The sequence below is a fragment of the Urocitellus parryii genome, chromosome 7 (assembly GCF_045843805.1).
Source record: "Urocitellus parryii isolate mUroPar1 chromosome 7, mUroPar1.hap1, whole genome shotgun sequence".
In the NCBI taxonomy this organism is placed as follows: Eukaryota; Metazoa; Chordata; class Mammalia; order Rodentia; family Sciuridae; genus Urocitellus; species Urocitellus parryii.
Genome location: NC_135537.1, coordinates 118,781,220 through 118,798,222, shown reverse-complemented (window position 1 = coordinate 118,798,222; position 17,003 = coordinate 118,781,220). Strand labels below are relative to the sequence as shown.

The window sequence follows — 17,003 nt, the reverse complement described above, 5'->3', positions numbered from 1 at the left end:
ATAAATAAGGAGCACCCTGAGAAGGGCACTAGCTGGGTCACTTCAGTCTCGCCACCAGCAGTCTCCCTGCTGTTCCTGACACCTCCTTCCTCCTTGAGCAGCCTGGGTGTAAGTGCAGCCCTCCATCCTCCTGCACATGACTTACTGGCAGTGCTGAGAACAGTCCCATCCCCCACAAACCCTTCTCCTGGCCCTCTGGCTTTGAGGCCCCCTCAGGTCCACAGTCCACATGCTGTTCTCATCTGCCTCTTGTTTGTTTTGTTGTCATAGACTTGGGGACAGAGAGCGTCAGTGGCACCCTCAGTTCACTCCAGCAGTGTAACCCTCGTGACGGCTTTGACATGTTTGCCCAGACTAGAGGGAACTCCTTGGCGGAGCAACGCAAGACGTACGTGGGGCCCCTTCCAGTGGCTCTCCAAAGATGTTAGGGGGTGAGGGGGAGCTGACCCAGGCCTGATCACAGGCCAACACAAAGAAGCCTTTTGTGTACCAGATTCGAGACTGCCAGGAACTTTAAAATATGGCCGTGGGGACTTGGCATTCACCGCAGATACTGGTGAATGCCAGCACCCCCCACTCTCTCCGGCCCTTGGGATTGACTGTAGTGTCATTTCTCCTGTCAGTCACAGAAGTCTTCTTTCTTGCAGACACCATCTCCCCCAGCTGTCTCAAGGGAAGCCTGGACACAGGAAGGGACAGCCAGGCCAGGACCAAAACGGTTCCTAGCAGGGAGGTTTAACTGCCTAAAAAAAGCCATCAGGGCAGAGGCTTCTCCGACAGCAGCTCTGGCAAGAATGAGCCATATGGAATTGGGGGAGTTGGTTCCAAAATAGACAACCCCCTGCATCTCAGGGAGGCAGGGAACATGCTTTGAGCCTTCTTTTTAGCTTAAAGGCAGACTGCTGCTTATAAAATAAGAGCTAATATTGCTTTGTCTCTACCTCGCCCCTCCTGAGGAGTTTTAGAGCACTCTGACATGCTGCCACTGAGCTTCAGAGAGGCCCCAGTGTTGTTATTCAGGAGAAGGATGTTGAAATGCACAGTCTTCCAGGTCCCAGAGGAGTTTATGAGCTCACGCTGGAGCTAAGCTTGCTCACTCCAGCTGCAGGGAGTCGGACATGAACCCTCAACCTCTGCCCAAAGCCAGGGTCACACCTGAGGAAGGTGCTGTGAGATGGAAAGTGATTGAAGATCACCGCCCTGCCCCCACGACTCCTGGGGGAACTCACTGTGCCTGTGCTACTTCCTCCCCAGGGTCACCTATGAGGATCCCCAGGCTGTCGGAGGACTCGCTTCTGCACTAGACAGTCGGAAACAGAGCTCAGAAGTGGTAGGTCTTCAACTCTGTTTTTCTGTCCAGCCTTCTAGAGAGAAAGTTGACATTTTGGTAAAGCTGGATGATCAATTCAGCAGAAATTGGCTTGTGTAAATAGCAGGGACGCACTGGGGGAGAGACCCAAGGAACCTGTGTGCCACCAGGCAGTGCCTCATTAGTGTTTCCTGCCCTGTGAAGTGACGCTCCCGTTATACTCATGATATTGAAGAGGAAACAGGCCCAGGAAGGTGGGAGATGAGCCAAAGGACACCCAGAGTGCGGGCTGCACATAGCCATCCCCGTCCTAGGAATGTCCGACTCCAGAGCCCGTTCCTCCTACTGAGGTGACCCAAATGCTTGGAGTACAGGCCTCTCCCTACGCGTGTTATGGTTCCTGGGGTGGGAGATGTGCTGCCAAAATAATATCCCTTTCGTGGAAGGTAAATACTAATCTAGGCCACCCCTCTGGTGACCACTGGTAGCTACCCTAGACAAGCAGTGCTAGCTCTGGGGAAAGCATTTGAGGTTCAGGAATTAAATGGAGAACTGGAGGGTCAGGAATGTTTGGGAGGGTTTCCCGGAAAGCTCTGGGTTTGGGAGGAGCAGAGCTGGAGACAGCGGAGGCACTTTGAAGTGCAGCATGACATTTGCATGAGCCCTGTAAGATTTCAGATTACTGAAGGGGAAAGGATTTATGTCTAATGCTTCTCCAGAGATTTTTCTCTTTTGAGCCTGGCTAAGAAATGTGTGTGAATGCATGCCATTTACAGGGAGAGGAAGGAGGAGGGCTCTTGGGACATCTGCCTATAACAGCTGGAACTCCTGTCAGGGTCCCCAGCTGAGCTAAAAGGGGGCAGTGCCCACTCGTCCACTGGATAGCAAGGTTTGCAAAAGGCTCTTTGCTTCTCAAGTGCCAGTTCTTAGCCTCCTGCAACCCCTGTCCAAATGGGCCCAGTCAGGCAGCATGGCAGCCGCCTGGCATCTATATTTGTCCCTTAGGGGAAGGGATTCCTCCCAGCTGGTCCAGCCAACTTTATCTGAAGACATGTGTCCCTCTGCACTGGCCACAAGGGGGCGCAGAAGAGCCAGTTGGTTGCCTCAGATTCTCAACACCCTTCTGTCTCACAGAAGCCACCCAACCCTTAAGATACCCCCATCCATGCAGTGGTGGTGGTTCTTTCTCAGTTCCCCTCACATCCTCCTAACCTAATCCAGGCAGGGCACTAGAGAACCAGGCTGGAGGCCTTTTGTCATCCTTCCTGGGTGTGTGTGGGGGTGCCTCCCTGTCTGACCATGCCTGTTTCCTCACCTCTAGTTCCAGGGCCTGCCCAGTCCATGCCAGCAAGCGTCCTGCACACCCCTGCTTTTAGCAGTTCCCTGGGCCTGAGTCTGAGTCCAGAAGATGGGGGTGACTCCCCACCCTCTTGCCCTTCACCCTCTGGGTGTGCGGGGCTTGGACCGACTCCCTGTTTTCAAAGGTCTTGATGACTCATGCCTTTTCCACGTGGTGGTAGGCAGACTGCTTTTCATGCTTACTGCTCACTGGGGCAAGGCTCAGCCTCAGTGACAGGGCAGCAGGGCACATGTTGGCACTGTGTGTACATACACATCACCGCAGGCTACCTTGTCCCATCCTAGGCCATGCTGTCTTAGAAATAAAAACTGGGCCAAGGGAGAAATGCAGAACACAATGAAGATGGGAAGAATGTTGTGCAGCTATGCCACCATAAGTAAGACCCCATCATTCAGTGTCTCCCTTTAAATGTTTTTATCATTTAAAAAAGGCAGTAGGTCTCACAGGGATTTTCCAAGTGCCCAGGAGTAGTTGGCATGAGTATTTGTAATCCCGTTGGGATTCATGGCTACTAAACTTTTCTTTTCTCTTCCAGGCAGGTAAGAGGGACATGCCAGAGATGGGGATTGGGGGTATCAGGTCATATTTCCTTATGTGACAATCAAGTCTGAGCAGTGACTTTCCTGTTTCCATAATATGTACTGTGACTTCTTTATCTGACTTCTTTATCATGGGCTTGCCGTGACTTTTCTTTCTGGGACTTTTCTGTCCTCGGCCCAGCAGAGAGGGAAAGGTGGGGACTCTGACCTGGAGCCCATAGACAGCTGGCTCATGACCCAAGGAATGGTGAGGAGCCACAACTGAGCCGAGTCCGCTGTCCACCCCAGCCCTTTACCTGTGTAACAGTCGATGCCTTCCTCTTGCCGCCTGCAGGCCCCTTGTGATCCAACAGGACAAGGCCATGCTCGCTCCTTCAGATGGGGGTGCCAAATTTCCCCTCCTGTCTTTGTCTAATCTCCTTAGACCACAGACCTCCAGTCCCAGAAGTACCTTCTCTGGTTCTCTGCTGAGGCCCATGTCCCTGGGCCTTCTGGGTCTGTGACAGTAGCAGGAGTGAGGGGAGGGCTTTTCCTTCCTTTGTCTCTGGAGCTCTTGGCAGTATTCATTTTTCCAAGATGAGCACAAGTCACCGTAGCCTTTGCTTAGGAGGAGCTGGTTCTGAAGGAGCAGACCTGATGCATCTGGCCCTTCAGAGAAGGCCCTGCTGGAGTCTAGTGCCTGGAAATCTGGCAGGCCTAGATTTGGTGGACTTGTATGCTATAGTTATTTACGTCCTCCAAGTTTCCCCAAAGAACTTGAGACCTCTCACAGAAATGCACCCAGTAGGAACAGAGTGAAAAGAAAATAAAGTTATGGGGAGCTTACAGTTAGGCTGGGTACAGTGGCACATGCCTGTAATCTCAGCAACTCAGGAGGCTGAGGCAGGAGGATAATAAGTTCAAGGACATCCTCAGCATCTTAGTGAGGCTCATCTCAAAATAAAAAATGAAAAGTGCTGGGAATGAAGCTCAGTGGTAGAGTGCCCCTGCATTCAATCTCCAGTACAAAAAAAAAAAAATTTAAAAATGAATAAACACTGGTCTCATATAGTAAGAGCCTTTCTGGTGCATGGAGAGAGGGTGACCTCATTTTAGGCCACTTGCCTCAGTGTGACCATTTCACTTCCAATATAGTGGCCAAAGCTCTGGGTCCATGTGGTGGGGCCAGAGGAGAGAAGGTAGAGAAGGAAAGCTGGTTGGCGTGGGGAAGGTGCATGGCCACCCCGGGCAACAGGCCGGCCTTTCACCAGGGGAGGGGCCCAGACAGGATCAGCAGGTTCCAGATTGCAGGCAGTGTGGAATACCTGCCTGAGCATGGACTTGGGCCAGCAGGAGGCCACAAAGAGCCATGGGTGTGAGCCTGGGCTGTGAAGTGTGCACAGCCACCATCCACTCCTTCCCTGAGTGAGTAGGCAATTCCTGCATCAACCTCCAAGGCCATTCCTAGAGATGGGCTGGTCTGGCCTCATTTGCTTCTTTAGGGACAGGCTGAGCCCTGGGTCACATGGGGGCCCAGGCTTCCTCGAAGACCATATCTATTCCATTGTCCAAATTGGGAAGATCGAGCTCATGTGCCCTTGTGCCTACTAATCCTGCAAAAAAGGATACTGCCCTCCCAGACTACCCTGACTATGTCCTTGGCAGCTGGCCGTGGCACCTGCCTCTGCCCTGTCCCCATATAGAGCTCCAGTTTCTGACTTCCCAGAAGCAAACCCAACTAACAGCTAACCTGGTGTCTTACCTGCCTGCCTGCAGTTATTTTTTTCCCTTTAAAACAATGTATATTAATTGCTTTGCCTTATTCCACATAGTGTAGAAACTCTGAGTCTTTCCAAACCTTCTGAGTACAAATTCTTTACATGGAAACTTTTTGTACTATTGAGTTTGACTCGAGGCTTTTCAGACTATTCCTCCCATTCCTTTTGGTTGCAGTGTTGTGGGGAGAGTCTCACAGCTCCTCTGGAAGTAGCACACCTGAGCTGCAGACTTGCTCCTATTGCATTGAAAGTTGGGTGGGTAGGTCTCTTTGTGGTCTTGGGACTATGAGAAGCTGCAAAGGAGAGCCTCACCAGGGCCTTTTTCTCCTGGGACTTCAGGTGTAGGGATTTCCAACAAAAAAGTTAGTTAACCATGCCAGATTCATTGCCAGGTGAAAAGAAATGAGCTCTGGCATGAGCCAGGGCTCCCTCCCCTTTCCCCTACCCCTGGGTCTCCTTGCATCTTTCTGCTTTGCCTGGCTGGTGATCAGCTAGGGATGTCTCCCATTTGCAGGATGCAACCAGGAAGATGCCCTGGTGTGAATAAATATAAGTCAGAGCAAGTCCAGAAGCAGGTTAGTTAAAAAGAGACTGCTGTTGCAGAAGCCTACCTTGGGATTGGAGCCCTAAAGGCCCCTCCCACTCAGGACAGATGATCAGTAGCCCTGGGAGACCCCCAGACACGGCACACCAGAAGTTACAGAGTGCTGACTGTAGCTAAGCAGTTGGGAACACCTCTCCTCCTTCTCTGACTCCTAAAGAAGTGCTGTCTCTTCCTTCAGCTCCAGATGAGAGTCAGCCCACACAGGACAGCCCTCCTGCCCTGGCACCCCAGAGGCCTTTTCTCTTCAGACTCTGAAGACTGGCAGGACTGGCATAAGCAGTGCCTTGGCCCTGCCAGCCCAGCCTGCCAGTCCTCACAGGGGTTAGCTTAACAAAGGTCTTGGTCTCTGTGGGAGGATGTCCTGGGGTAGCTCTTTGGTTTTGTTTTGTTTTTTTTTTTTTTTCCCTTTTCTGTGTAGTCTTTCCTTCCTCTCTGTCTCCCTTGTTTAGTGCACGCTCTTCTTCAGACCCCTTGGATCAGACCAAGAAGATGCTAAAACCATGGCCTTTTAAGAGCTAACAGCCTTCTTAGGGACCCCCTGGGCCAGCCCCCCATTTGACAGATGAGGATGCTGAGGCCTCCCAGGGACCTGGTGACTTGAGTGAAGCCACAGGGCAGAGACACAGAATCCCCTAAGACTTGGTGCAGTGCTTCTTCCCTCGTCACCCCCCCCCCACACACACACACACACACACACCCCAGCCTTAAGACGGCAGCTTCCTCTCCCTGTCAACTTCTGGAGTCATATTTTCTTGACAGTATTCTGTTTAGTCTGGGGGCGATAGCACCTACAGGACCTTGGCCCTGCTGGAGTACTCGAGCTACTTAGTTTAGATAGCTAATGTTTTGCTTCCAAACACAAAGTCAACCCCTGCCTTACATTAAGTAATCTCATTGATAAACAACACCTGGCCCCTTGGTGCTTCATGCTCTGAGGCCCAGTGCCTTTCACTGTACAGTCATTCCCGATAATCCAACCTCCCTGGATGTCTGAATTAGAAAATAAAAGGTCAATCTGGAACGTAGGAGGTCCCGAGTCATGAGTGTTGAAAACCAAGTACCACCTGGCAGTCACCCTATTTCTCAGGTGAAGCAGCTGAGGCCATGCTTTGCCCAAGCCCTTACTTTGACCTCTCCACCCAAACTTCTGAGCCTTCTTAGGACAGAAGAAGCCAGGTATGGTGGCGCATGCATGTAATCCCAGCAACTCTATAGGTTGAGGTAGGAGCATCGCAAATTCAAGGCCAGCCTCAGCAACTTAGTGAGACCCTAAGCAGCTTAGGGAGACCCTGTCTCAAAAACTAAAAAGGGCTAGAGTTGTGGCTCAGTGGTTAAGTGCCCCTGGTTCCATACCTGGTACAAAAAGAAAAAAAACAAAAGGCTGAAGAAACAGGTCCAAAGAGACTCCCCAAGACCAGACACCAGAAAGGTTTGCAGCCCAGCTGGGAGCCCAGCCCTACCTGCTGCCCGCACTTTCCTGCTCAGGCTCCTAGGATTTGGTCTGGAGGCCACCATTCTATAGACACACATCTGACTCCCTCAGACACATCTAGAAAAGGAAACAGCAGGATCCCCATGATCCAGCTTGTGAGGAATTTTTTTTTTTTTAAGGGATGAGGAATTTCTCAGATGCCAGCATTTATTTTCTGAGTGTACTGGTTCTCAAAATTAATCCTCAAAGAAAATTGTAACATGACCCAAAGCTCAAGGGATTTATTTATTTTTACTGGTCTAGGAATGGAACCCAGGGCCTCACGCGTGCTAGACAGGTGTTGTACCACTGAGCTGCACCCTCTGCTCTCTATGTTTTACTAGTAACAACAACAAAAAATTATAAGAAAAAATATTTTAAGCCCATGAATTTTTTTTTTTGCAGTGCTAAGAATTGAACCCAGGGGTACTCTACCACTGCACTATGTCCCCAGCCCTTTTTATTTCTTATTTTGAGACAGGTTCTTGCTGAATTGCTCAGGCTGGCCCCAAACTTGAGATCCTCCTGCCTCAGCCTCCTGAGTTGCTGGAATTATGGACAAGTGCCACTATACCCAGCTAGGCCCATGACTCTAAATGGATTTTTCCAAGCTTTGGTAAAACATTGAAAAGTTCAGTGGTAGAATGTTTGCCTAGCTTTAGGTATGAGGCCCTGGGTTCCATTCTCAGCACAAAAAAGCTCAGTCCATGAAGTCTCAGTCTCTTCTAGGTGGATTGAGACTGGATACATATATAAAAGTGCCTGTGTGTGCTCTGGTAGCTGTTGTAGGTTGATTTTTCTCTTTGGGAAAGCTGCTGACTTTATTGGGATCTTGGCATGGCATGTGTCCTCCCCGAGCCAGGTATTCTGACTTACAGGCATCCAGATCATGAAAATTTGGCATCTCCTGTTCCAGGAACATGTCAAGGCAGAAGGCCTACCAGCCAGCATCACATAGCAGGTGGCACCTGCTGGGCCCTGCTGCTCTTTGTTGGGGAAGGTGGGTGCCCATCTTAGGCATTCATGCCCCCACCCCAAGTGAGTAATCACATGTTTTCTGTCCCTAGGATTCATGTCAGGGTGGTAAGAATGCCCTGGAATTTTTTCAGTTCAACAATCTGAAGTCCCCAAGTAAGTCTAAGGACCAACATGGCAACATAGAGAGAAACTCCCTGCTGTGGTCAGAGGTTAGCTCTGGCCTCTCTGAAGATGCTCATGGGGCTCCCCATGTTGGGTTGAACTTAAGGCATAGCATGACTTGGAGCCAGGGGTCAGCCAGGCTCACTGGGGGAGGGAGTGAAGCACTCTCATGACACTGCAGACACCTGCTCAGTGTGTATCCAGCCTCCCCAAAAGGCAACCGGTATCAGCCTCTGGGACTGAAATTGACACATCAAGGCTAGTGATACAAGTTCTTTATTTTTTTCCTTTTCTGTTAGTTTTAGACTTGGTTAATGCTGAAGCAGTCCTCCTATTGCATATTTTAACTTTATTCTAACTCTGGATCATGACATCGGGGTGTAGCCAGCTATAGACATAGTGCTGATTTTTTTTTTCTAAAAAGAGTGAGCTGGCAAATGAGTCCCCTGGAGAGTACTGCCCAGGCCCAGGGAGATAAGGAGGCAGGTCACCCTGATTAAGGGTCAACAGCCCACTTGTCTAGGCTGGGAGCCAATGTTTCATGAACGTGGCTTCTAGGGGGTTAAAGGTTACCTTCTTCTTATCACATCATACCTGACAACAACTTTAATATTTTTAGCCACACATATTTTTCAAAATCTGCCCTTAGTGCCCTTGGCCTGGGTGGCCCAGGCCTACTGACTGCTCGAGCACCTGTGAGATTTCTTGGGGAGCTCTGTCACCTCCCTGGCACCCTGGCTGCTCTGCTCCCCAGTCCTCAGCAAACTTCTTTTCATTGACTACTGAAGCACAGACAGCCATTGAAAGCTATGAAGAAAGGATGAGACTAAAGGAGGCTGTTGAGTTCAGGGCTGCTATGTGATTTCTTTTCCCCATAAAGAGACACAAAGAAGACTAAAGCTCCATGGTCCCTTTTGTCATCAAAGCTCTGGCTTGGACTGTATTCCCGTTGGTTGCAAAGCATGCCTACCTCTGTCAACCAGGCCGCATCTAGGCTGACGGAGCACACGCCCCCCTGCTCTCCCTTTCCACTCAGGAATGCACCCAGATGCATTCTGCAACACATTTGGCAGCGTAGACGGCACCCCAGGTGTCTCCTGGGACGGAACTGCCCTGCCCTGCATCCTGCTCCAGTCAGTCAGGCCGCCACACACCTCCCTGTGGCATCAGGAACCCACTCCTGGTTCTTCAAGTCACTCCCTGGATCAGGCTTGACCGAGAGCAGTCATTCTCCTGCAGACACGACCAGTTAGCTCAGCTCAGAATCAACCTGCAGCACCAGCGCGTTCCTGAGATCACAAGGTGCTCTGCATTCCAAGTCCAAGAGCCCCTACGATTGAAGGGCACACACCCGTAGTCAAAAAGTTATCCATTTCAAGAACGCGTACTGCCACCTTCCCTGCCGCTGGCCCCTGCCAGTCAGCCCTGCTTCTTATAATTTGCCACCTCATTGCTTTCCTCACCTGCCATTTCATATGTGGCTGCCCTGTGCTGCCCGTGCGTGCCATGCCAGTTGTTTTTTTTTTTTTTTCCTCGTGTATGTTTTGGTTTTGTTTGGGGTTGCTTTGACGATTTACTTTGTTCCGGTGTTCTGTCTTCTCTCGCCTGGCTGTGTGGGGCTGCCTGCCCCGCTGCTTGCCGCCTCCATAGATCCCCGTTGCGCAGCCCTCTGTCATGGACGACATTGAGGTGTGGCTCAGGACGGACCTGGTGAGACTCGACTTTTTATTTTGTGTGTGGGGTGTGGCCAGGCAGAGGCTCTTCTGAGGACAGGCCTCAGGGGCTGTGCCACCATCAGGGTGGGTGGAGGAGGGAGGTCAGGGTAGACGGGGGTGCTGTAGCCCCCACTCATCTCAGCTTAGCTTGCTCTCCAACGTAACCTAGGCCAGGGTGGCGCCTACAGCCAGCACCAGGCCTGGGCGGCCACCGTGACACGTAGCAGCTCAGGGCACAGTCCTGCAGTGTGGACAGGTCCCCAGCTGGCACACTACCCCACCATGAGAACAGCCGGCTCCCCACAGGCACCTGTCTCCTCCCCAGTTTTTATTTCAATTTCGAAGGTGTGTGCATGCTGAGGGGAGTTGTTTTTTTTTTTTTAAAAACACTTTTTAGTCGTAGATGGACACAATATCTTTATTTCATATATTTTTATGTGGTGCTGAGGATTGAACCCAGTGCCTCATGCATGCTAGGCAAGCACTCCACCCCTGAACCCCAACCCCAGCCCTGAGGGGAGTTTTGAGAGAGTATTTTTTTGTTTTGTTTTGGGGATTTTCCTTTTTATTATTATTTTTCATTATTATTTTTATTTTGGCAGTGTTGGGTTGGGATACGTGGCCTTGTACATGCTAAGCATACACTGTACCTCTAAGCTATGCCCCAGCCCTCATTTCTTTTCCTTTTTCTTTTTTCCTTTTTTTTTTTTGTGTGTGTGTGGTGCTGGGGATTGAACCCAGGGCCTTGGGCATGCAAGGCAAGCACTCTACCCACTGAGCTATATCCCCAGCCCTCTTTTATTTTTTTTCTTAAATTATGAAATATGCACACAGATGAATAGGGTCGTTTTAAAATGACAATCATCCCCCTTCCGGATATCTTCTAGTATTTTGGATTTCAAAACCCCTCCCCCACTTAGGGCTGCAGCTGTAGCTCAGGGGTAGAGCACTGGCCTAGCACATGTGAGGCACTGGATTCAATCCTCAGCACCACATGAAAATAAATAAAATAAAGGTACTGTGTCCCTCTACAGCTAAAAATATATATAAATAAATAAAAGACAAGAACCCCTCCCCCAAAAGCCATTGTCTCCAACCTATGAAATAGAGTGAGAAGCTGAGGTTGTTGTGAATCTGAAAGTGGTAACAGATCCCTCCCTTTGTTCCCTACAAAGCTCTTTAGTCCTCAGCAGCCCTGGGAAGTGCCTTTCCCAGGTTCATGGGCTGGCGGGACTCTGGCAGACCTGGAGACCTTATCTCTTCCTCCTGGCTGTCTCCTTGTTGGGGGATCTTCTCCCCAGAGCAGCATAACCTCTTCGCTGCTTTAATCTCAGGGTCAGCCTGGTGGCCATGGCTGATGACTCAGCCACCTCCTACAGGAGGACAGCAGGCCTCAGACTGAGGTTCTCACTGCTTCCTCCCTGGGAGGCCAGGCTTTCCAAGACACTGCCAAGGGAGGCAGCCACCCAGGGGCCAGGGGAGGAAGAAGAGGCCCCACAACATCTTTCTGAAGGGGATGCCTGGGAAAGAAATACCTTCCCTCACAGAAGCAAAGAAGGAAGGGCTAAGGCCCTTACAAGGGGGACCCCCAGGTCCAGAGAGGGGAAGGGACCTGTCCAACAAGGCTATAGAACAGGTATGGGAAAGGACCCAGGCCTCCTAACACAGGGTGGGGTTCTCACTCTTCATTGGCCTCCTTCCTGATGGGGCCCTAGCATGTGCAGTGTTCGCCAGACACAATCAAGTGTGATGTGCTTCCGTTTTCATGTGTGCACAGCCTCCACGGCCCCTTCAGAGCCAGCAGCTGGGATGGACCTGGGCCGTGGGGAGAGGGTTGTGCAGCCCCCAGGAGGTTTCAGGACACTTTGCAGGGGACAGCCACCACGGCCACAGCACCTCCTGAGTGCCAGGCCGGGGGCTATCAGGCTCTGTGCAGCTTCCAGCTGTTGGAATGGACAGGGCCTTCCTAGAACCCCTGCACTGGCAGCGGGTACCCTGTGTGGAGGGGCACATATGGGGACTCCAGTGCACCTCCTGCTCAGTCTCCTATGGCCACCCCTGTCTCTCCCCAGAGCCTAAAGGATGTCAGTTGGTGGGGCCTGCCCTTCTTGTCCCAGGCCAGGACCCACCCCGCACCAGTTTTGGATTTTTCTTTCTGGTCGAAACCTACAATTTATTTAGCTTTTTGGTTTTGCTTTTTTTTTTTTTTTTTTTTTTAATGCTTCTTCAGAAAGGGCAGTATTTTGCTATTACAGAAATCTGGAAACAGGGAAATCAGAAAGTTTCCCTTGGGCTGCCCTGGGCAGTATTCTCCTGGGTTTGGCTACAGGTGGGCAGAGGTGGCTGGGCAGTCAAAGTGGGGACCACCAAGCCCTAATGCTGCTCTCTCTGCTCTTCCCACAGAAGGGTGATGACCTGGAAGAGGGAGTCACAAGTGAAGGTAGGCCCAGCCAGTGGCCTTACAACCCCCCACCCTCTGTTGCTCCTGCTCCAGGCTCTGGCACAATCACCATGAGCCTCTGTTGTCAGAGTCCCTGTGGGTGCCAGGCCCTGAGCCACTGCCTGCATGGGGGCTTGGTCCAGTCCAGTCTCATGCAGATGCAGAGAGTGTCATTTTCCCCATCTTTAAGGGAAACAGAGGTCAGGAAGAACATGACTTTCAGAAGGTCACAGGGCTGGTGAACAGTGGGCACAACCCCCCTGGGGCACAACCCAGTCCATGCCCCTCTTGCCCCTGCTCCTGTGGTCAGATGGCCCAGGCAGAGCACCTCGAAGACCTGCCCTCTGTGCTGGGTGACCCCCTTCCCTAGTGGCTCTTTAGCCCCTTCCTGTTTCTGGTGAGGTAGGGCAGGTGTTCTCTGCCGAGTCTAAGGAGGAGTTCACTGACTCTGCCTGCCCTGCCCCCAGTGCCAATGGAGGTGAGGATTAGAGGGGGTATGCGCTGTTTTCCAACTCACAGGCCTTCAGGGAGCCCTCTCCCCATCTTTCCCCACAGTGCAATGCATGTAGCCCTTCCCGCCCTACTTGTCTTCAGAAGGCAGGGGGGAAACAGGTGAGGGAGTGGGGAGGATCCCTGGGGCTGGTCCCTAGAAGCACCCATGCTCTGGCTGCTCCCCCTACCGCCCCCCTCCCCTCCCAACTGGTGGCCCCACAGTTTCGTTCAGGCTGAAGCTGGGAGGCATTGGGGTGCAGGTGGGGAGACACCTACAGGGAGAAGTGGAGTGAACTCCAGGGAACAGGTGGGCTATACCCTCCACCAACCCTGGCCCTTGCCTTGGTTTGTATTACAGAATTTGATAAGTTCCTGGAAGAAAGAGCCAAAGCTGCTGAGATGGTTCCTGACCTCCCCTCGCCCCCTGTGGAGGCCCCCACCCCAGCCTCAAACCCTTCTGGCCGGAAGAAGCCAGAGCGGTCGGAGGATGCCCTCTTCGCCCTGTGAGCCGTTCTGCAGTTTGCCTCCACCATGGCAGGTTACCGCTTGCTCCCCCAGTGGACCCTGGGCACTGGCCACTCCTCCCCAACCCTGACCCGCTCCTTTGCACACCCGTGTCTCCATGGAAACACCACTGTTTGTTCCCAGGCATCCCCTAGTCAGGGCCAGCTTTCACCACTCTTTCTCCAAGTGGTGGGACAGAGGCTGCAGTGAGGCCCTGCTCCCCGCCTACCAGGCTTCCCTGATGGGCTGTGTGTTCTCCCAGGAAGAGCCAGTGGCCTGGCCCCAGTGGGGGAGCCCCCATGACACTGTTCCTGAGCAGATCCCATGGACTGTCTCCCCATCACCTGCCCATGGAGAAGAGGGTCAGGCCTCCACCTGCCACATGTGCCCTGCCTCTGCATGGCCCGGTGGCTTCGCTCAGGCATGCTTCCCCCTCTTCCAGAAAGGGCTTTGTGGCATTGCCTCTGGAAGAGCAGGGCTCAGTTGGTTGTACTTACAGGCTCAGTCTCTGTCCTTTGACTGTATGTCACCTTGTGGCACCTTGGCACTTTAGAGCGGGTCTATGGGGCACCCACATGTGGCTTTCATGCCCTTGACCCTCTCTCCATCAGTCACCTGCTGGCCCAGGCCTTGTGCCCCAGCTGGCTGAGCAGCTGAGCTTGGCTCTAACTGGCCCCAGAAGGACCTGTGGCTCAAAGTCAGGAGGGCAACATGCAACCTGTACACAATGGCCATGTGGCACGCTGATCAGGTAGCATTACCATGAACCAGACCCCCCCTCCGCATATCCTGCACACTCACACCCACATACTTTGGCTCTGGGGTGTGCAGGAGGCTCTTGTAGGAGGCACTGCTCTGACTGCTCTGAAGTTACGTGGGTTTTCTACACTCCATGCTTGGGGCTCTGGCCTGGCCTGAGTGACCTCCACACCCTACCTCCAGAGCCATCAGCAGACAGCACTGCACAGTGCCTGGAGGTTCCACATGACCCAGTGGCCAGAATAACATGAAGGTCCCTGGCATGGGCCTTGGCCTCCTCCCCAAGCTGTCCTGACAGGCTGACTTCCTCCCACTGCACATGTCCCCCCAGCCACTAATTTGCAGTCTCTCCCAAACAGACCTTGAAAGCTGACAGCCTGGGGCTAAGAAAATGGGGGCTGGTGACACCTGCTCCTGTCCTTGCTGGCGTGTCCCTTGGCCATGAACTCACAGCGCTACCCAAGCCCGGGTCCTGCTGACAACCTTTCCTTCCCATTTGACAGGATGGCCCAGAGGATGCACCTGTCACCACCAGAGCACCAGCCCCAGCAGGGAAAGGAAGCCAGCTGCACAGGCACAGGGACAGGGACCAGGCTCTGGGAAGCATTTAGGGCCAGGTCTGCAGTAAGGGCCCTGCTGAGGAGTAGCAGGAACAGCCCCACCCCCGAACCCCATGCTCAACCTAGTTCTGTGGAGACACTCAGGAAGCCCCTCCTCAGAGCTCCCAGCCCTCTCCTCCTTGGAGCCCATGTCCCTCTTCCACTCTCTGCTCCCTGGCCATCGGTCAGCATACGTCCCTCGCAGCACCTCTCGAGGGCAGAGCTCCTGAGGCCTACTTAGGTATAAAACTTCAAAAGGAGGCTGGCTTGAGTCAAGCTGAAGAGAAGGTAACTGGGGTGGCCCAGAGGTCTCAGCTCTTTGGAATAGTCTGGGGGTCAGAGCCCACCTTGGCCAGCCTGCCGGAGCCACAGGTGATGGCAGCCAGGTCCAGCAGCCTCCTGCCTTGAGGAGGGTGTAGAGAGAAAGAGGGAACTCTTTTTGAAGTGAGTGAGGCTGAGATAAATGCCATCCTGGGGTCCCCAGCAAAGTCCTATGTCCAAAGTGTCCCCCAAATTCAGCTCCAGCTGGATGGTACAGGTTGGAGAGGTTTGGCAGCCCTGTGGCAGCAGCCGGTGAAGGACCCCTGTGGGCCAGCAGGAGTCCTCTAGCGTGCAGACAAAGGTCCCCTGCCTTTGTGGCCTGGAGCTGGTGACTCAGAGATCTCCTGCTCCTACATCCTGTCAGGAGGCAGCCTGTCCCTCGTGTAGGCAGAGGGGACACAGGCCTGAGGCCTGCCCTGGGAGCGTGTACAGGCAGGTGCCCTGAAGGACGCACTGCTCAGCTCTTGCAGGGGTGTTATCTGAGACCTCTGGCTCCCACTTACCCCTGCCATCTGGGGAGCACAGTCCTGAGGCCACCTGCTTAGGGCAGGGAGCAGAGCCCTGGTGGGAACGCTGGACCCTGGCAAGCCACCAGCCTCCAGAAGTGTTAGAAATCACAGATACAGTATGTACTTAATTACACTAAATTATTGCTGGGATTCCTCATAAGCACTAATTATATCTGATTATAGGTTAAAATATTTATTTTGTCAAAATATTTTCTTGGGGACGTGTTTAACCTTTTTTGTGTTCATTGTGTGCTGAGATGTGAAGACTAACTGTTTCCTCCTGCCTATCTTTTTGGCCAGCGGACAACAGTAAATGGCACTATATGCAGTTTGACCCCCATGTGGCAGGCTCTGGCCTGCCTGCTGCAGAGTGGTCCCTGCCCAGGCACACAGCAGCTGGACTGTGGCCAGACTGAGAATGACCAATAGTCGTGGGACACGGGGTTTCAGAAGTGAAAGGGCTTGTTGTCAGCCCAGGCCAGAGGGAAAAATGATTGTCTATGTCTGTCCTCCCGTCTGTCTGTCAGCCCCTCTGTGAGTGACCGTGCCTTGGCTCACTGTCCTTCCCCCTCTCCCACCCAGTGGTCTTGGGGCCTGTGCTGTTACTGCAGCCTCTTAGGAGGTGAGAATTGGGCACCCCGTAGTGTTCTCAGCTCAGAGTGATGGCCAGGGCTCTGCAGGCCCGGCTGTAGTGCTCCTGTCCTTCCTCCCTTCCTGCCTTCCTTCATACCCCACTCCTGTCCCTCCTTCCTGTCACTGCAAACGCCCCTCCAACTGGAGCCCAGGGTGGTTCTGGATGGTTCAGGGTGGGCCATGGGCCTCCTAAGAGCCAGGTCAACCCCCTGGCAGCTGGGGAAGAGCCCCAGGGAGAAGTGCTGGCTCTTAGCCTCTTGCACTACCAGGTGGGGCCTGCGAGACTCCATGGTCTGTTGTCAGCCTGCTGATGAGACATCTGGGCTCCTCCTCCTGCTCAGCCACACAGGGAAACAGCCACTCTCCCTCACCCAAGGAATGTTCCCACCCCAAAGATGCTCGGGCCCTGTAGTACCTGCCTTTCCCAGGCCCGTCTCCAGCCCTGCTGTCCATGGGGATCCAGGCCAGGCTCCCCTGTGGCCACCAGACTCCGGAGCAGCTGTCAACCGCTGCATCATGACTGATTTTGTCACAGTGTCCCAAATCTCCAGGTTCTCCTGGAGAATGGGGGATGGATCTTTATTTCCTGAAGTTTGCACTTAATTTGTGACTGTTTCAGAAGAGGAATGTGTTGAGTCCTTTGTCCCCTCGTTCCAGAAGTCTGGTGTTCTTGTCACTGTCCTGTGTTTCTGTGGGCAGAGCTGGTTCTGGAGGGCGGGTCAGTGATCGAAAGTCTCAGAGGGACACTGGAGCATCCACCTGCCCCACTGGCTCTCCTTCCAGATACCATCTCTCTAGTTTGGGTTCTTGCATGTAAAGTAATCCACAATAAATAAATACTTGAACAAACT

The 17,003-nt window shown here is 52.8% G+C and overlaps 1 protein-coding gene across 5 annotated transcripts in view; it reads left to right on the top strand.

The window, feature by feature from the left end:
* Positions 1 to 17,003, top strand: part of Tom1l2 (target of myb1 like 2 membrane trafficking protein) — a 119,037-nt gene extending 102,034 nt beyond the window's left edge. For 2 of the 5 annotated variants that reach the window (XM_026408666.2, XM_077801384.1), the window contains exons 11-16: positions 271 to 388; positions 1,255 to 1,330; positions 3,390 to 3,455; positions 9,831 to 9,890; positions 12,299 to 12,335; positions 13,186 to 17,003. In XM_026408666.2, the coding sequence (XP_026264451.1) occupies positions 271 to 388; positions 1,255 to 1,330; positions 3,390 to 3,455; positions 9,831 to 9,890; positions 12,299 to 12,335; positions 13,186 to 13,334 (506 nt within the window). In that variant the 3' untranslated portion in view covers positions 13,335 to 17,003. The remainder of the gene's footprint in view (positions 1 to 270; positions 389 to 1,254; positions 1,331 to 3,389; positions 3,456 to 9,830; positions 9,891 to 12,298; positions 12,336 to 13,185) is intronic. The other 3 variants (XM_077801383.1, XM_026408668.2, XM_026408669.2) reach the window with 3 other exon arrangements.